This window comes from Vulpes lagopus, chromosome 2, assembly GCF_018345385.1.
Source record: "Vulpes lagopus strain Blue_001 chromosome 2, ASM1834538v1, whole genome shotgun sequence".
NCBI classification, from domain to species: Eukaryota; Metazoa; Chordata; class Mammalia; order Carnivora; family Canidae; genus Vulpes; species Vulpes lagopus.
In genome coordinates, this window is record NC_054825.1 from 159159541 (window position 1) to 159179786 (window position 20246).

The window sequence follows — 20246 nt, forward strand, 5'->3', positions numbered from 1 at the left end:
GCCGCTCCCCACCCGCCCAACCAGCCCACGGCCCCAGATGCGCTTGCGCTGGTTTGGTCCAACGATCTCTCCCCGAATAAACCCAGACAACCTAATGCGCAGGCGCCGTGTTCATCTACGACTCCGTTCCAATGTCCAGAGAAAATTCTGCTCCAGGATTTCTCTACCCGCTTGCTCCTGGAAATCTGTTCGCTACTCCGTCTCGTCAGATTATAATCCTGCTTCGGCTGGGGTCCATCTCCTGGGGAATCCATAGCAGGTTTTCTCCCCAGCCGAAGTTGCGCGGTCCGCTCCCGCGCAGTTCTCGACCTTGTGTGCTGCACGCGCTTACCCAGGCTTTGTTTTCCTGTTGCCTCAGTTTCCCCAGCTTTCATGCCCCCCCCCGCCCATGTTACAAGCCACTGTAAGGATCAGACGACTGAGTGTGTGTACTGACAACTTTCATTTTTTTAACCTGCTCACACTTATTTCAGAGACATTTTATTGAATCGTATGCTTAAGTGCATTTTCCTGTTCTACTTGTTCTCTATTTCAAGGATGCCAGTTATGCATTTGTCCTTCACATCTCTTAATTTCTCTCTGGTTGCTTTAATCTTTGTCATTTCCACCTGTATGTACTTATTATCACATGTCTCTTCTGGGACCTTGCTATTTCCAGGGTACGGGATTCACGGGATGTTTTTTGATCCTTATCAGCCACCGACTGCCGTGTGACAGTCACCACCTCGGCAGCACGTGTCAGGTTCGCAGCCTGGAGCTGCCGTTGTAAAGGGTGGCAAGGCTCGTTCTTACCATGTCTCTTATATTCTGGCACCACAGGCTACCTAGAGCACCATCTCATACGGAAAGGCAGAAGCATCTCAGTCAAGCCTATCTGTTAGCACGTTGCACAGCCTAGGTTGCCTCTTACCTGCCACCATCCGTTGGTCAAAGCAAGTCACATGATCAATACCAAAATCATGGGGCAGGAATTGACTCTCCACAGCCCACGGGTTGGGACAGTACTCTTCCGGAGGTGGAATGGGAGGGAGCAAATATTTTCCTGAGCGAGCCACCACAGCCCTCTGTTTCCTTAGTTTGCCTATTTTACCTTTTCATCTTTGAGGTGTTTTTTTTTTTTTTTTTTAGATTTTATTATTTATTTATTCATGAGAGACACACAGAGAGGCAGAGATATAGGCAGAGGGAGTAGGCACAGAGAGCCCTATGCAGGACTCGATCCTGGATCCTGGATCCTGGAATCACGCCCCCTTAGCTAAAGGCAGACTCTCAACCGCTGAGCCACCTAGGTATCCTGAGGTTTTGTCTTAAAATGGACTCAAGCTCCTATTGTTACTCAGCTTGAAACAATGGTGAGGCATTTCCTTCTCTTCCTTGAGTCTTTTCCTCTGTCACCTTCTTTCGTCTTCTACTCAGCATTTTGCTTCTTTCCCAGTATGCTTGCACAGCTGCCATATTATTTTAACATAGAGCTCAGGAACTGAGGGACATGGAGTAGCCATATTCAACCACCAAGTGAAACCTGAGATATTGACATGGTCAGTCTGGATGCTGCAGGGGCTCTAAGAAATGAAACCTGTGTCTCCACCCTCTCAGAACTCACAGGTTGGCCATACTGTGTGGGACCGAGGACATTTAACAAAAATCCCCTACCCCTGGACAAGCAGAGCAGGACTGACTCCATTTTGTGCTGCAACCGCCTTGTGCTGACCTGCTTATTGCTTAGGGCGCTGCCCTACCCTAGTCAAACTGCAGGGCACACCCTAATCTGAAATCGGCTCAGTGATAGGCCAGTTCAAATGGATACTTTAGAGTAAAATGTAATTCAATCAGCCACCTGCATGTGGACACCATGACTGTGCAACTTTCTGCATATCCCATTGGCCACTGGTCCCTATAAAGCTGCTACGCCTCTTAGTCTTGGGGTCCAAATCCCTGCTCTGCTGTGTTGGGTGTACTTGGACCCAAGCTCAAGCTTGTAAATAAACCCTCATGTGTTTGCATCGATGTCGGCTCCTCAGTGGTTTCTCGGATTCACAATATCGGGCACAACAACTGGTATGTGTATTAGAAATGGAAGGGGTGGGGTACGTAGGTGGCTCAGTCAGGTAAGTGTAGGACTCTTGGTTCTGGCTCAGGTCATGATCTTATGGGTCATGGGATTGACCCCAGCCAGCTTTGTGCTCAGTGGGAACTCTGCTTGAAATTCTCTCCCTCCCTCTCCCTCTGCCCCTCCGTCACTTGCACGTGCATGTATGCACATACACGCTCTCTAATAAATCTTTAAAAAATTGGAAGAGGGACGCTTGGGTGGCTCAGTGGTTTAGTGCCTGCCTTAGGCCCAGGCCGTGATCCTGGACTCCCAGGTTTGAGTCCCACATCGGACTCCCTACAGGGAGCCTGCTTCTCCCTCTGCCTGTGTCTCTGCCTCTCTGTGTCTCTCATGAATAAATAAAATTTAAAAAAAAGATTGGAAGGGACTTCTTAAAGTGTCTGGTGGGAACACCCATTCCCCATTGTCCACATTTCCATGTAAAGGAACTTCAACCATTTAGTGTGTCTTCTTCTGGCTTCTCCACCCCTTCCAGGGGCTGAGGAACAATGTGCCAGGTTGGATGGGCATCGTGGCTCACCCCCGCTCCACCTCTCATAGCCAGCCTGCCCAGGGTCTGGCCTGCTGCACCCAGAGGAAGGCCTGTGCGTATCCAGTGCTGCCTGTGACCAGAGAGGTAACCCTGTGTAATGCAAGACTAAAGCCATTTCTTCTGATCCCTAATGGTAATAAAGGTGATACTTTATCTTCAATTCTCAAATCCTGTACCTACCTCTTGATTTATGCTGAATTTGGGAAGAAGGGTGAAAATAACTGATCCCTCCCAAATCCCTGGAGTACAAGTAAATTACACATGAGAGGAATTCATCCACATCAAATGCAGCTAGGAAACCAGAATACGGGAGGAAGTGCACAGCTTTGCCTGAAACATGGGTTTGTGAACTTTTGCCCACAGTTCAACCACCCTGGGCTGATTCCTCGTCTGAAGATCAGCAGCGGCTGCAAATGATGAAACCACCTTCAGCTAACTGACAAGGAATTCATGAAAGGAGCTGAGGCGTGTCTCACCACCCTAATCTCTGAGAAGGTGTGGTGCTTTGCAGTTGGTCGAAAGGAGGCCCAAGCTCCTGGCACACACACACCCTGGGTGCACAGGCTCCCACCACCACTGCCCAGAAGCCTGCGCTGAGCTCTAATTGGCTGAGCTGAGGTCACATAATGCACCTCCGCATGGGATGCTGGGAAATAACGTGGCTTCCGCCTCAAGGCAGGCTGCCTGTGTGCTAAATTTGAGGGTTCTTCAAACGGAGAAGCAGGGATGGATGAGTGAACCGGAAGGAAGGAGGGCAGCCCCCCACCCTCCCTGTCAGGAGAGACTGCGCAGGTGAGCGACGGTGGCTCTGGATTTGAGAGCAGTGCGTTCATGTTCAAGTTTGGGCACCCCAGGCCCCCTAAGATGGCGCACCTTCCCAGGTGGGGCGCCCTCCAGGGGAGATGACGAAGGCCGCAGCGAAGGAGCTGGAGGAGAACACCTTTATTAGAGAACAGGGTGGACACGGAAGGGGGAACCGGGAACGCAGTGCGGAAGGGGAAAGTGCTAGCGTGAGGGGTGGAGCCCAGGGGCCGGCACCTTCTTTAGCGAACCGGATGGGCTGCCCTGGCTGCGCACCAACAAGGCTCTGCTCTCCCCTGGGAGACAGGACGCCTGGGGTTTCCACAGAGAGGGGGTGCTGAGCCACCGGGGTTCACCGATCCATGCTGTCGTCCGTCGGGCTGGAGAAACAGGTCTGTAGCAGCTTTTCGCAGAACTCCAGCTCCTCCTGGATCGGGGGGCAAAAACAGGAGCCCTCAGTGCACAGGCTGGGCGGCTTCCAACATGCTCGACACCGAGATAGCCTCTCTGTCCTCCCCAGTGCTAGCCCCAGAAGCCTCCAGGGGTTCTCTGACTCAAGCCGAGATCCACGGCTCACTGTTTTCTCATCTGTACCTGGATTACTGAACCAGAACGAGGGCCTCCCAGCGTCTCTGACACCCCACTGGTCTGTCCTCACCTCAGCCCCTTGGGCTCTTCATTTCCCCAGGTATGACCGACCCCTACTAATCCCCACTTAAAATTAGAACCTTCCACAGGTACAAATCCCGGAAACCAAGAAAGAAGCACTCCTAGGTTGGGCCACATGAACATAAAACGTTTCTGCATGGCAAAAAGAAGCCAAAAACAAAAATAAAAGAAAAACAATTTGAAAAATATTTGCAACTTGTCAGAAAAGGCTAACATATTTAATACTTCAAGAACTTTAATATATTGATTGAAAAAAAAAAAAAACTCACCACCCAGTAGATACATGGGCAAAGGATATGAACAATTCACAGGAAAGGAAAGCTCTCCAACTTTCCTCCAGGGAGAAACACAAATATAAACTGATTAGAATACCACTTTTCACCAATCAGCTTGGAAAAAAAGGTCAAATGGCTTAAGGTACTTTTGAGCACCTTCATAGTTGGAGAGTCAAACTGGTTCAGCCTTTACAGAGAGCAACCAGGCAATAGCTAGCAAAAATGGCCCTAAGCTGTATAACTTCATCCTTAACCTACCTTAATCCAGCTTTTCCCCTTTTGCAAACTATTCTATAGACATACTCACACATCTAAAGAAATCTATGTAAAGGTTTATTCTTTCGGCAGAGTTGGTAGCAGCAGAGAGGGGTCATGACACGAAAACAGCAACCTACCTTGCAGCCATGGCTGCCCACACTCAACACACTCCTTCTGCACTCTTCCCTGAGATATTATGAAAGGGAACGAGGCAAGGAGCGACAAAGTGGTCAGGACAAGTAGATTTTACACGGAAGGAAGGTAGAAAGGAAGAATATATACACACATTTGCTTATGTGCACAGACTATCTTAGGAAGGCCACACACAGAAGTGGGGAAGGTACGGGGTGATTAGGGTCAGGGGCAGCAGGGAGACTTCTCACTTTTGACCCTCCTATGCATTTGGAATTTTGAACCACATGACCACAGGACCTTTTCATGAGAAGGCATTCATGAAATTTAACACTTCAATTTACCTACAAAAATACTTACAAAAGCGTTAGAAAAAAGAACTAAGTCACGATAGAATCACCTTACAGAATACCATCCCAATTGCATTGTTCAGTTATGCTAGAATTAAAGCAGACCTCTACTTAAGTATCTGGAAAGATTTCCAAGACACAGACACATAGGAAAGAAGGCCATATGAAGAGACTGGAGTGGCATATCACTAAGCCAGGGAATGCCAAGGATTGCCAGCAACTACTGGCAGTTGGAAGAGGAAGGATTCTTCCCTAGAACCTTCAGAGGGAGCATGGCCCTGCAGACACTTTGACTTCAGACTCCTAGTCCCAAGAACTGCAAGAGAATGCATTTCTGTGCTAAGCCACCTGGTCTATAGTAGTGTTACAGCAGCCATCAGTACCGAAAATATCACTGCCCAGCCTTCTCTGTTCCCTCACAGGTTGTTTCCTTCACTGTAGTTATAACTTCCTGCTGTCAAACTATACAAAACAATCTTAAATTACACAGATACAAATATTGCATGTACTATACATGCATACACACACACACATACACATACTAGGTATTTGTAAATACATGCTTCTGTTTATTTGTCTACATGTTTCTCTATCACCCCTGGAAGCCCTGAGAACCAAGACTGTATCTTTTTTGCTCCTCATCAAATCCCCCAGTGCCCATATCCAGGCCTGGCACATGGGTAAGCTGCCCCTGACGAATGGAGGGATGGAAGGATGAGGTTTTCACAGGTGTATTCTTATGTCTAAACTTTTCACATGGCACACTTCCAAGAACTGGAATTTATTATATGATAGTTATACCCCAATAAAGTTGCTAAAGTTTTTTTTGGAAGAAAAAAAAGGAGTGCTAGTCACTTTGCAGGAGGTGTCCCTCAACAGTGGGCCCTGGCATCACCTGCCCAGGGTCTGGCATGCCAGTGGCGCAGAGAATGAATGTCCCAAAACAGCAACAATTGACGTGCTCCCCAGCTGAAAGCCCAGGCTAGGCCAGGCTTAACCGGTGGGCACAACCCACGGGCATGTTTTCCACGTGTCCTTGTGATGCGGTTGGGGCAGGCACCTGGGGTTGAGCAGTGTGCCTCTCCAGGCCCTCCCTGCTCCTCAATCCTGGCACCTCTCTGGAAATGCTCGACAGGGTCACAGAGGAATGGACTCAGTAGAACAGAAGTCCTGGGAGGGTAGCACGTCTGCCATGCTCAGCTTTGCTAAAGCACCAACATCTGGGTACTACTTAATCATCAGTTAGCTAAATCACTTCATTGTTTAGATAACTAAACAACTATATGAATATTCAATCAGTTGCTCTTTATCACTAATTTGTTACTAATTACCTAATTATCTGAATTATCACTTGTTACTGATCTATTTAAATACCTAATGAGCTATTTATTACTTGTTATTTGTTATCTAATTAAATATCTGAGTTGTTTATCTATTTGCTACTCATTATCTACTTAATTACTTACTTTTTATTTAATCAAATATTAAATTGGTTACCTTTTATTATTGATTTATCAGTCTAATAAAAATAATTATTAAGTATCTGATAGGATGTAAACACTTATAAAGTTTAGCTAATAAATAACTTCATTAACCCCTTAAAACACTCCAATTCATCATTCTCCCGCTGGCCTGTGGTGTTCACACAGCATGAGGCACAGGGGAGGGGGCAGTAAATGTCTGCTGGATGGATGGCAGAAGAAACACAGGAACGAAGAGACAGGGAGACAAACGTATGGATGCACAGACCACAGAGGCCCCGTGGGCAGTACCTGATACTCCTCGTGCTGCTGCAGCAGCTGGCAGCGGTGGCGGAGGAGCTCCTCCAGGCCCAGCTCAGGCTCCCGGCACTCCCGCACACCCTGGGGGAAGTCTGTCACCAGGCTGTAGGAACAAAAGAGCAATCCTCAGGACCTTCCTCTGCGAAGATGCGCCCTTGCACTGCTCCCACAGGAGCCCCGGGCAAGACAGTTCCCCACCTTAGTTTCCCCATCTGCAATACAAACTTCACAGGGTCCCCACCCATATCAGGGCCCACAGTGAGATGCGTACAAAACAAGGCACCTAGCACAGAGCCTGGCCTGGAGCCCACTCCACACACCAGAGCTGCCACCTGCTCAATTGTGTCTGTCATCTTTTCCAGACGCTAATCTGCTAGTTCTGGGTGCAGGGGAGGCGGGGTCAGAAAGACTCTCCCTCTCCTCCCAGGCTATTGTGTCAGCCCCCTACACACGAGGAAACTTATGCCCAGGGAGCACCAGCACTCAGTCCTGCCCCCTTCGTGGGAAAGGCCTGAACTCCTGAATCCTAGAAGGGAGGAGGCTGGAGGGCTGGAGCCCAGTGATGTCAGCCTAAAAAATGGGAGCACCTGCCCCAGGCCTCGTCCTCTCAGAGGCCCCAGCATACCTGCACAGGGCTCCAAGCACATGCTCATGGAAGGGGCTGTGTTCTGTCCGGATCAGGGCCACCAGCTGCTGGACCATCCCCATGGAGCACAGAGTCCCTGGGGGAAGGGGCTTGGGGGTCAGAGGGGTGGTCCACACCCCTCCCCAGGCACACCCCTCCCCCACCCTTCCTTGGGCATTGTCCTGGGCCCCCTGCCCTGGCCGCCCCACCTTTGTGTTCAGGGTGGCCCACCAGCAGGTTCTGCAGCAGGAATGCCGACTTGACCTTGAGCTTTTGCACCTGCTGCTGCATGGCCCGCATCAACACAGAGAAGCCATCCAGGCGAAGGAACTGCAGCAGCCCCACCTCCTGCTCCCGGACCAGGCCTGACAGGAAGGGGGAGAGAGAGAGGCCTCAAGGTCACCATTGTCACCACGAGCCTCACCACTATCACTTTCAACTACTATGGGCCTGGGTTTCATAAGCACAATATTTTTTTAAAGCATTGTTTTACTGAGATATAATTAACATAGACTATTAGAAGAAAATTTTGCCCCGTCCCTCCCCAATCCTGCTCTGGCTCTTGGTATGTCTGGGGAACTGAGGCTGTCTACCCTTTGTGGCCAAGCCTCCCAAGGTCTGTCTGTCCACCTATCTCCTCAGTTTTGGACATGATCTTCCTGATGCCACCTGCTCCAGGACTCTTTCTCTCACCTTTACTAGAGTTCCTTCTCAGCTTCCCTGTTCTTTTTCCCAGGGCCAAACTGTGACATAAATATATATCTGGTCTTTGCCCCCATTCCTGACACTAAGCTCTTCAAACCTGCGGAGCTTCCTGGGTGATAAGAGCATCTTTTGTTCCAGTGAGGTGACTCCAGGTGGGCTCCTGGACAGGGTTTACTTCTCAGAAATACCAAGCCATGATTAGAAACTTGGAACCTCCAGCCCCACCTCCCAACCTCCAGAAAGGAGAGGGACGAGAGTGGAATTAATGATCCATATGTGCACAAGAGGAAGCCTCCACAAGATTCCCTAAACCATGGGGTTCACAGACCTTCTGGGTTAGTGAACATGTCCTTGTACCAGAAGGATGGCACACCCCAACTCAGGGACAGATGTTCCTGTGCTCGGGACCCTTTTAGACCTCATCCTATACACTGCTTCATCTGGCTGTTCATATCTTTTTTTTTTTTTTTTTAAGATTTATTTAGGGGATCCCTGGGTGGCTCAGGGGTTTAGCGCCGCCTTCAGCCCAGGGCGTGATCCTGGAGACCCAGGATCGAGTCCCACGTCAGGCTCCCTGCATGGAGCCTGCTTCTCCCTCTGCCTGTGTCTCTGCCTCTCTCTCTCTTCCTGTCTCTCATGAATAAATAAATAAAAATCTTTAAAAAAAAATATTTATTTATTCATGAGAGAGAGAGAGAGAGAGAGAGGCAGAGACATATGCTGAGGAAGAAGCAGTCTCCTCACAGGGAGCCCGATGCGGGGCTCAATCCCAGATCCCGGGATCACCACCTGAGCCAAAGGCAGGCATCTAACAGCTAAGCCACCCAGGTGTCCCTATTCATATCTTTTATAGTAAGCCACTAAACATAGATATTCCTCTGAGTTCTGTGAGCTATTCTAGCAAAGTATCAAACCTGAAAAGGGGATCATGGCAATGCCCAATATATAGCCAGTAGCTAATAAGTACAGGAAGCTCTAATTTCTTTGAAACTCCAGCTCCAACATGGGGCTCCAACTCCCAACGCTGAGATCAAAAGTTGCATGCTCCATGACTGAGCCAGCCAGGAGCCCCCAGAAGGCCCAAACTTTCCACTGGTGTCTGCAGGAGGGACCGTCTCTTAGAACTGAGTCCTTAACCTGTGGAGGTGTGCCAACTCTGAGTAGTCAGTGTCAGAATGGAACTGCAGAATGCCCAGTTGGTGTCCAGAGAATTGGAAAACTGACTTATGTAAACTCTTGCACACACATTTGGTGTCACAAATGTCATGAGTGGAAGAAACAGGTTTTCCTCCAACTTGAAACAGATGACACAGGGCTGCCATAGGACCCAGCAATTCCAACCGCAGGTGTGTACACCCAGAAGACAGGAAAACACACGTCCATGCAAAAACTTGTCCACGTGGTTCACAGCAGCACAATTCTCACAGCCAGAGGTAGAAACCACTTGATGCCGAACCAATCAACTGATGAATGGATAAACAAAATGTGGTCCCTTTATAAGTGACATATTACTCAGCCATAGAAAGGCATGAGGCAAAAAAAAAAAAAAAAAGAAAGGCATGAGGCATTGGCACAGGTTATAAATGCAGATGAAGCTGGAAAACATGATGCTCAGTAAAAGAAGCCAGACACACACAAAAGGCCACATGGTGGACACATCCAGAGCAGGCAAATCTGTGGAGATGATAAGCAGACTGGTGGCTGCCTGCAAGGGCTGGAGGGAGGGGGTGAGGCAGGACTCCTAACAGGAATGCAGCTTCTTTTGGGAGTGGGGGAAATGCTCTGGAGTTAAGACAGTGGTCATGGCCACCACACAACCTACTGAATATGCTAAATTATACATGTTAAAAAGATAAACTCTATAGCCTGTGCATTCTATCTCCATAAAGCTTATTTAAAAAGGAAACAGTATCAAAAAAAAAGAAGAAAACGGTCCAGTGGGGGCCTCCAGGATGGCACACACAGACAGGAGCCCAACCCACGGTTAAAAACATTCCCTGGGGGGGATCCCTGGGTGGCGCAGCGGTTTGGCGCCTGCCTTTGGCCCAGGGCGCGATCCTGGAGACCCGGGATCGAATCCCACGTCAGGCTCCCGGTGCATGGAGCCTGCTTCTCCCTCTGCCTGTGTCTCTGCCTCTCTCTCTGTGTGTCTGACTATCATAAATAAATAAAAATTAAAAAAAAAAAAAAAAGAACATTCCCTGGGCTCAAACCCCACATCTGCATGTCCTTGCAGGGTGCCCCAGGCTGTCACCCGGTCCCTCCTCTAGGTGGATTTGGTCTCCCTACCTCAGAGGCTGTGCATATGAACTAAACAAGTTAACACTCTCGCAGGGCCTGGCATGGGGCCTGGCATAGAGTGCCCCACAGGCACTGGAATCATCCTCGTCCTGGCACCTGTTGCCCAGGAGGCAGCCACTAGTATCTCTAACAGGTAGAGAGGCTGGGGTGCCACTTAACACCCCATTACACACAAGCTGGCCCCCTCCTTACCACGAGTGTCAACAGCACTGAGGCCAAGAACCCTAATGCACATGAAGCACATAAGCTGAGTGGTGCACCTATGTCATCAGAATCTGGCTCTCTGACAAGCGAGGGGTTGGCTGGCTCACCACCCTGTCCCCAGTCTCCAGCACAGTCTTAACTGGCTATGAGAATAAATAAACAATTATGGCTCCCCTCCATCTGCCCCTGAGCAGATGCCAGCAGAGCCCCTGCCCCTCCCTGGCTGCCCCAGACACTCACAGGAGATGGCAAAGAGGGCCTTCACGCGCACCAAGTCACAGGGGTCCCGGTCAAGCAGCCTCAGCAACTTGCGCAGGGCACCCAGGCCCAGCACTTGCTCCTGGATGGCTGCCACATTCTGGCTGCACGTGCCGATGAGCTGTGCTGCTCGCCACCTCAGCCCTGCAGGCCCTGCCTCCAGGTAGCGGCCCACCAGCAGGTGCATGCCTGACAGCTGGCAGAAGTCTGTGCAGAGAGAGGAGAGATGAGAGTCCAGGTGGAATGGGCTGACTTATGTACCAACCCCCACCCAAAATCCACATGTTGAAGCCCCAACCCCCAAGTGTCTCAGAATGTGACTATATTTGAAGACAGTCCTTGTAAGAGATCATCCAGGTAAAGTGAGGTCATCGGGATAGGTACTAATCCTCGCAGTAAGACTGATGTCCTCATAAGAAAAGATCAGGACACAGACACACAGGGAAAACCGTGTGAAGACACAGGGAGAGGGCAGCCATCTGCAGGCTAAGGAGAGAGCACAGGAGAAACCAGCCCTGCCCACACCTGGGTCTCAGAACCCTGAGAAAATACATTGTGTTTCGACCCCCGAGGCAGTCAGCCCTCACAAGTGAACACAGCAAGTGAGGCCAGAGGGGTGGGCTGGCTCCCAGAGCCTGCCTCAGTGCAGGATCCGTCAAGCACCAAACCAGAGGTCCCTCCAGGGCCAGCAAGCCTCAAAAACACCAGCATTCAGGGGGTTAGGGTTCCAGAATCCAGCGCACTACATCCCAGTACCAACCCCCAATCTTTCTGACAATCAGAACACACCTATGGGAGAACAGTACACTAGACCAGGGCTCGGCAAACTACAACCCACCACTTGTTTCTGTCAATAAGGTGGTAACCAGCGAACTTGGCAGTTCCTCGAAAAGTTAAACACAGTTATAATGGGTCCACTCCTACATAAATATCTCAAACCACAGAAAGCAGAGACTCCAATAGACACTTGTACCAACATTCAAAGCAGCATTATTCTCAATAACCAAAGGGGGAAAGGACCCAAATGCCCATCAGTTGCAAACAGATAAAAAAAACATGAGGTCAGGGCAGCCCCGGTGGCTCAGCGGTTTAAGCGCCACCTTCAGTCCAGGGCGTGATCCTGGAGACCCAGGATCATGTCCCACATCAGGCTCCCTGCATGGAGCCTGCTTCTCCCTCTGCCTGTGTCTCTGCCTCTCTCTCTCTCTCTCTCTCTCTCTCTCTGTCTCTGATGAATAAATAAATAAAAATCTTAAAAAAAAAAAAAAAAAAAACATGAGGTCAATCCACACGATGGAGGACTAGCCATTCAGAAGAATAAAGCTACAATACAGGCTACAATGTGAGAGAACCTTGAAGATGTCACACTGAGGGAAGCCAGTCACAAGAGATCACGTACTCCACGATTCCATTTATGTGAAACATCCAGAAAAGACATGTCCACACCCTCCACAGCTACATCATGACCCTCCAAAAGAAATGGAGGATGCTAAAAAAATAAAATAAAAATAAAAAATAAAAAGGAAAAAGAAATGGGGGATGCTGACCTTCTATCAGCTCCTCGGCATTTAGGACAAAACCCACAGCACCTACTTCAGCCTGCAAGGCCTTGCACACCCAGCAGCACCTCCTACCTCTTGCCCCTCCCTCACTGCATTCTGTCATGCTGGCCTTACTGCTGTTCCTGCACATACAAGGCATGTATGTGTACCTCAGGGCCTTTGTATTGGCCTATTCCCTCTGCCTGTTATGTTTTTCTCATGGCTGTTCCCATAACCTGCTCATTCACTCCAGGTCTCTAATCAAATGGCACCCCTTGGGGAGGCCTTCCCTGACCATGCTGCCCAGAACCACCTCCTCATTCATATTCTAGGCAGTGACAGTGCAGTCCCAAGAGACAAGGGAGAAATGACCAGTTTTGGAAAATGTCATGAAGGTAGACCTGATACCAGCCAGGCTGGTGGGGTAAGTGAAAGTCCCTTCCTGGTGGCAAGGGGACCAACCAGGAAGAGATAGGACAGTCCCATCTGGGGCCTGAGTTGGAGCCAGACAGGAGAGGGAGAGGCTGGAGGCTGGAGGCTGGAAGGGTGGGGAAGAGTCCGATGGTGTGGTCCCCAAGAGAAAAGACAAGGGCTGAGCCACAGCAGGACATGGGGCTGAGAAGGAGGAAAGAGCCAGAGGCTGTTGAGGGGCAGCCGTGGGTAGGGCCCAGGTATACCTGCAGCATTGTCCATGTTTTCACACAGGTCGGCCAGCAGCTCCAGAGCCCCCTCGCGTTCCTGCTGGTCAGTGGCCAGTTCAGCCTCAACAGCCAAGGAGGGTATAGGCTGGGACAGCACTCGAAGACAGTTCTTCATCTGCTCGACTTCCTCCCGCTGGCCCCGGAAGGCTGCTGACACAGCCTCCTGCAGCCACTGACGCCTCTGTCAGGGCAGGAGAGTGGGGGAAAGAACCAAACCTCCATCAGTGATGAAATCATAAATAACAGTTGTTACTAATAACAGCCAACATCTGAGAGCTGACCTATCATTCCTTCAACAGCTACCCACTGGGTATCTCTTCCACTGAAAATTTTCTAGATACCAGACTTATAGAGAGACTGGGGCTATGGGGTGTGAAAGAAGGCACTCTCAGATTTCTGTCCTGAGCAACCAGAAGGAGATGAGGACAATGGTAGGAGAAGCAGGTATGGAGCAGGAGTAGTAAAGATGAGAACTCATTTTCTACCATGTTAAGTTCAAGGGCTCTATTATGCGCACAAGGTAAAATAGTGAGTAGGCTGCCTGAAGCTCAGGGAGGGGGCCCAGCTTAGACTTGGCTTTCTCAACCCTGGCTCTACTGACCCTCGGAGCTGGAGAGTTTAGGGGTAGTGGGGGGAAGGGCAGTCCCATTTTCCTGCATGTTACAGAATGTTGAGAAGCATCCCTGGTCTCTACTCACTAGATGCCAGTAGCCCCCACCCCACCCCAAGTGGAACAACGAAACATGTTTCCATGCATTGCCAAATGTCCTGAGGTGGATGAAATCAGAACCAGTGGTCTAGAGATGTAAACGGGAGAGTCATCAGGGTAAATAAAGTCTCAACACATGAGATCACCAAGGAAGTGAGCAGAGGTAGGTACAAGGAGAGCCCTGGGGTGTGCCATCATTCAGAGGCTGGGGAATGAGGAAGAGTCAACTGAGGAAAACAGGAAGGGAGAGCCAGTGAGTAAGGATGAAAACCAGGACAGTGCTCTAGAAACCAAATGAAGAAAGAAGGATGCCTGGGGGGCTCTGCATTGGAGTGTCTGCCTTCAGTTCAAGTCATGATCCCAGGATCCTGGGATCGAGTTCTGCATCAGGCTCCCTGTGAGGAGCCTGCTTCACCCTTTGCTGATGTCTGCTTCTCTGTGTCTCTCATGAATAAATAAATTTTTTAAATCTTAATTTTTTTTTATTTATTTATGATAGGCACACAGTGAGAGAGAGAGAGAGAGAGGCAGAGACACAGGCAGAGGGAGAAGAAGGCTCCATGCACCGGGAGCCCGATGTGGGATTCGATCCCGGGTCTCCAGGATCGCGCCCTGGGCCAAAGACAGGCGCTAAGCCGCTGCGCCACCCAGGGATCCCAAATTTTTAAAATCTTAAAAAAAAAAAAAGAAAGAAACCAAATGAAGAAAGAGATCCATTGTCCAGGTGGCCAGTAAATCAAATGCTGCCTATTAGGTCAAGTAAGATGACAGTTCAGAGCTGGCCACTAAATTTTATTTTCCCATCGGGCCTGTTAGTGCTCATATGTGGGCTCTATAGTCACAGTCCTGAACAAATTTGGGCAAGACATTCATCTTTCTGTGCCTGTTCCCATTTCATTAACCTAAAGGTTCGATGACATCATGGATGTCACTGGATTAGTACGGCATTTTGTACACTGGAAACACCATCGCCAGCTAATCACATATAACAGATGTTGCTACTCATCTCCAAGACAACCTTTCAAGTGTTACTGTCAACCCCACTTCACAGATGAGAAAACTGAGGCCCAGAAAGGTTGTGACACACAAAGGTCACACCGCTGGCCATCCACAAAGCCCTAAGTCACACCTAAATGGTCTGTCCACAGAGCCTGCACTCTTCATGAGAACAGCCTGGTGCTTGCAGGAGCCCGGCCTCTGTGACGGTGTGCCCTGAGTCCTGTGTATCTTCAGAAATATCTGGTGAAGGGCAGCCCTGGTGGCTCAGCGGTTTAGTGTCGCCTTCAGCCCAGGGTGTGATCCTGGACACCGGGGATCGAGTCCCACATCAGCTCTGTGCATGGAGCCTGCTTCTCCTTCTGCCTGTGTCTCTGCCTCTGTCTCTCATGAATAAATAAATAAAATCTTAAAAAAAAAATCTGGTGAAGTACATGTTACTAGTCTTATTGTCATCATCAGTTTGCAAATAAAGACCTTGCCATTCAGAAAGATGAAACAATATACCCAAGGTCACACAGCTGGATATTGCTGGAACCAGGATGGCAGGGGTCTGAGAATCCTCCCTCCTTCTTTACTTGCGAAGCTACTCTGCATCCCAGTGCCGTATCTGCCTTCCCAGACACTCGTGAGACCCGACCTTCAATCTACAATGACCCAGCTAGGACAAATACAGCCTACTACTCTGCCTTCACACCTAGGCGCTGCCTCTGCCCACGGCACTCTCCCCCCAATTCGTCGGGTCCCTTCATCTTTACCTCCTCACTCATGGGTTCTGGAGGGGGGTCTGGTTCCTCAGAACCCGCCGTGATAGCCATCTGCAGCAGGCCTTGAAGGTTTCGAGGGGGCAGAGGATGGCCCGAGTTCCCGGCAGAGGAGCCGCCGCCCCCGGATGAGCAGCCCTGGGAGGCTGGGGGCAGCGCCAGAGGGAGGCGGCTGCCCCCCGAGCCCTGGTCCGCCATGGGCCGTTTCTGAAGGGAAGACTGTGTTTGGGGTAGGAGGTGGTCACCGCTGAGGTAGTTCTGGCGTCCGGATGGGTCGACTCCTGGGGGTCTGCTGAGAAGGTGACGTTTTAGGAGAGCTCCGCGCCCGCCCCATGACCCCAAACCACTGTACCCGCACCCACCTTAACCACAGCCCCGCTTTCCTTCCTTCATACCAACAGGACCCTTCCCCAAAGTCTCAGTCCCTCCTTCCTCCCTCGCAACAAGCCCCACCCACTCCACCTACCAACCCCCTCCCCCATCTCCACTAAATGCGTTCCTGTCTCTTAGCAACCCCACTGCCCTGCCTCCATAGCAACAAGCCCTCCCTTTGGACGTCTTAGCAACAAGTCTCCTCCTTCCTCTCCAAAGAGGGGAGTCAGAGAGAGGTGGACCTCACTTCCCCGGGCCTCACCTCCCCCGGGCCTCAAGTCGCCGCCGCTACTAAAGATAGAGTCCCTGCCACCTGACTCTGGTGGGCGCCGCCATTTTGACCGGAAATGCGCCAGGTCTCGCCCGGAAGTTTCCGGCGCCCCTCCCAGCCTCCCAACCTGGGGCCGTACCTGAGGCTGAGACCGCGTGCCTGTCTCTTAAGCCCTTCCCACCTGGCCGGATACTGCGCTCGGCCCCGCCCCCCGTTCACGCTCAGCCTAAGCTCCGCCCCCGACCCGGATCCCGCCCCCCAGCGAGCTCCGCCCCCTCGACTTCCCTTCAAGCTCCACCCTCGCCCCGCCCCCAGTCAGCTTCGCTTCGGCCAGGCCCCGCCCACACCTATGTTCCCGCCTCCCCTGCTACCTCAAGCTCCGCCCCTATTCTAGGCCTTTCGGCCTCTCCCAGCTTAGCCCCGCCCCTGACCTAAGCCCCGCCCCGTGCTGGTGCCCGGTAGGCCCCACCCCCTCCTTGCGGGTAGTGCAGGCCCCTCACCTAGTCCCCTACCCACCTTTTCCTGGAGCCCTGGCTTGTCACCTCTAACATCTGATGTAAACACCCTTGGCCCACCTCACCCCTCTCTTGGCTTCAGTTTCCCTAGTCGTCAAAGGGGGCTACCTGGTCCTTGCTGCAGCTCCTGTGCAGACACCTGTTACCACCCAGGCTCTCGCTCTTGGAATCCTCCCTGAGACCTGCCAGATGCATGGGAGGGGATTCTTGAAAGACGAACCTGAAGCAAAATGCCCAAACAAGGTGCTCTGGGAGGCGAGCCCACTGTGTTCTCCGCTTTTGGGGTTCAGCTCTGGGAATACGCCTGGCCTGAGAGGTGTTTGCCTTGAGCTGGGCTTAGAGAAAGCCGGGTCCCAGTCTCCCATTAGAGGTCCCGCCCCGTCAGGAGAAGGCTGTACTCCCCCTCCGGTGCTGGTGTTCACTGCCAGGCCTGGTGTGTTCCAGGTTATATTTGGGGCAGAAATAGGAAGACAACATAAAAGCCACACGCACAGTGGGCAGTGTTTGTAGCACTGAACAGAATAGCTCTCATCTGGGCTCCCACCCCCAACCCCTGTACCCTACTATATTAGTTTTCTGTTGCTGCCTTTAAATTATAAAAAATGTGGTGGCATGGGGACACCTGGGTAGCTCAGCGGTAGAGCTTCTGCCTTCAGCTCAGGGCATAGTCCCCTGTCCCAGTATCTCGAGTCCTGCATCAGGCTTCCTGCGAGGAGCCTACTTCTCCCTCTGTCTATGTCTCTGCCTCTCTCTCTCTCTCTCTGTGTCTGTGTCGGTCATGAATAAATAAAATCTTTAAAAATGTTTTTGGTGGCTTAAAACAACAGATTTATTATCCTATATCCTATATCTCTGCCTCTCTCTCTCTCTGTGACTATCATAAATTAAAAAAAAAATTTTTTGGTGGCTTAAAACAACAGATTTATTATCCTATAGTTCTGCTGGTTAGAAGTCCAAAGTGGTTCTTACTGGGTTTGAACCAGGGTGTCGGCAGAGCTGTGTTCCTTCTGGAAGCTCTAGGAGAGAATCTGCTTCCTGCCTCTTCTGGCGTCTGGAGGACACCCACACGCCTGGGGTTGTGACTGCATTGCTTTGGCTTCTGCTTCCACCATCATCCCATCTCTTTCTCTGACTCTGCTGCCTGCCCCTCAGAAGGACCCTTGTGATTACATTTAGGGTGCACCGCAATAACCAGGATCATCTTCCCATCTCAATATCTTCAACTCAATCACATCTGCAAAGTCCCTTTGGCTCTATAAGGTGATACATGCACAGGTTCTGGGAATTAGAATGTGGGCATCTCTGGGGACTGTTATTTACCCTCCCAAACTTCTATATACCTAGGTACAAGTCAGTTTATATTATTTACAACATGTAAATGTTGCCTTTACTTCTGCCACTCCCCCTGCTTGTGCTCTCTCTCTCAAATAAATAAATGAAATCTTTTTTTTTTTTTTAGATTTTATTTATTTGAGAAAGAGATACCAAGTGAGAGCAGAAGCGAGGAGGAGAGGGAGAAGCACGCTCCCCGTGGAGCAGGGAGCCAAATGTGGGGCTCAATCCCAGGACCCCAGGATCATGACCTGAACCCAAGGCAGATACTTAACCAACTGACCCACCCATGGGCCCCTAAATTTAAAAAAAAATAATAATAACTAAAAAAAAACAATTACAAAAAAAAAAAAAACAATTACAGAATACCAGGCATATGGTTACCCTGCTTCTTTTTTTTTTAAATATTTTATTTATTTATGAGAGAGAGAGAGAGAGGCACAGGGGATCCCTGGGTGGCTCAGCGGTTTAGCGTCTGCCTTCGGCCCAGGGCGCGATCCTGGAGTCCCGGGATCTAGTCCCACATCGGGCTCCCAGCATGAAGCCTGCTTCTCCCTCCGCCTGTGTCTCTGCCTCTCTCTCTCTCTCCTTTTTTTTTTTTTTTTTAAGATTTATTTATTTATGATACACATAGAGAGAGAGAGAGAGGCAGGGACACAGGCGGAGGGAGAAGCAGGCTCCATGCAGAGAGCCTGACATGGGACTTGACCCCGGGTCTCCAGGACCACACCCTGGGCTGAAGGCGGCACTAAACCGCCGAGCCACTGGGGCTGCCCAGTTACCCTGCTTCTAAGGCCCTATATGATCTGTCTCTTCACCTCATTTTCTCTCTCTCTTCCCCTCACTTGCTCCCCTCTGGCCACACAGGGCCTTCAATGTTCCCACAACACACCAGGAACACTCCCACCACAGGGCCTTTGCATTTGCTATCCCCTACATGGAAGGTACTTTGTCCACACAGCTCAGACCCTCATTTTCCTTCAACATCCCATCCCCACACTGGAGGAGTCTTTCTTGGCACCATATCAAAAATCATACTCCACTCAATGAATACTTCCTGTCCCCCTCCCTGCTTTAATCTGCTCTTTAGCACTGGTCTCCACTGTCAAACACACCAAATATTTTGCTCATCTTGCTTATCACTCGCCTCACCCACTGCAGTGGGAGCTCCACAGGGCAGGGATCTTGATTGATTGGGATAGTTGCCGTCCCCTCAGCATATGGATAGTGCCAGCTCAGATTTACCACTCAGTAAAGGTTCATGGAATGAAGGTGGTTGACTTAGAGAATAGAAGCTCTTGGATCCACATTCTAGGGGACTTAGGGATCAAAGGGGTGCCTAACACCTTTGGGTACTTGATATGGGGGAGTCCTGGATTATGTGGATATCTATGTGATGTGCCATGGTGGGGGGTGTATAATTATATGAAGGCCCATATAAAGATTGAGGAGACCCTCTTGTGGGCACAGAGAATATTCAGGGGTCTAAACACACAGGGACCTAAGGGGGTTCTGGAAGGTTCTCAACGGGAGCATTGAGAATCCTAAATGGAGTGGATGGGTCCCCTAGTGCTGGTGGGGAAAGGAGGCCTGGGGGTGGGGGGCAGGCTTAGAGACCTGGAGAAGCAAGGATGAGTCTTAGTTGGGCAACTCCCAAATTATTTCCCTCTTAGTCTGCCCCTGCAGTGTGTCCCTGTGTTCCCCAGCATGTGCCCTGCACCTGTGCACCTGTGGACCGGTGCCAACACCACTGTGGGTTTAAGGTTCTCCTCGCCATCGCTCTCCCTTTCCACCTGTCCATTCCTCTTCCTGACCCCCATCCCTTTCCACCTCTCTTCCACTCTTCTCTCTGACTCTCCATCCTTCTGTCTTTCTTCCACATTGTTCCCGCCTTGTCCCTGTCTCTCTGTCTCCCCACCCGGTTCTCTCGGTATCGCTGTCTCTCCCCGTCCCCATCACATCTCTTCCATCTCCCTGTCTCTGTCTCTCCTGCTCTTCCTCCCTGCCTGCTCTTCCGTCTCAGCCCACCGCTGCAAGGTCC

General features: G+C 50.5%; 1 protein-coding gene across 4 annotated transcripts; it reads right to left on the bottom strand.

Annotated features, from left to right (window-relative positions):
* Positions 1 to 3572: 3572 nt before the first annotated feature.
* On the bottom strand, positions 3573 to 16593 carry HSPBP1 (HSPA (Hsp70) binding protein 1). Of its 4 annotated transcripts, none has more exons than XM_041729270.1 (8): positions 16498 to 16593; positions 15710 to 16004; positions 13223 to 13427; positions 10987 to 11211; positions 7746 to 7901; positions 7537 to 7633; positions 6903 to 7014; positions 3573 to 3873 (listed from the first exon to the last, which is right to left on the bottom strand). In XM_041729270.1, exons 2-8 carry the CDS (start codon positions 15911 to 15913, stop codon positions 3799 to 3801), a joined length of 1074 nt encoding a protein of 357 aa, XP_041585204.1. In that variant the 5' UTR covers positions 15914 to 16004; positions 16498 to 16593; the 3' UTR covers positions 3573 to 3798. The 4 variants fall into 4 exon arrangements, with proteins under 4 accessions (XP_041585204.1, XP_041585210.1, XP_041585186.1 ...); XM_041729276.1 differs by having other exon boundaries at positions 15710 to 16007; positions 16498 to 16515; XM_041729252.1 differs by lacking the exon at positions 16498 to 16593 and adding an exon at positions 16350 to 16487.
* Between the last annotated feature and the right edge of the window lie 3653 nt (positions 16594 to 20246).

Excerpts from the sequence above, each read along its gene's own strand:
- HSPBP1 (XM_041729270.1), bottom strand. The coding sequence starts at position 15,913 with ATGGCGGACCAGGGCTCGGGGGGCAGCCGCCTCCCTCTGGCGCTGCCC. Across the intron at positions 7,015-7,536 it reads GTGCTTGGAGCCCTGTGCAG|CCTGGTGACAGACTTCCCCC; the intron begins GTATGCTGGGGC and ends TTGTTCCTACAG. Across the intron at positions 3,874-6,902 it reads AGCAGCACGAGGAGTATCAG|GAGGAGCTGGAGTTCTGCGA; the intron begins GTACTGCCCACG and ends CCCCCGATCCAG.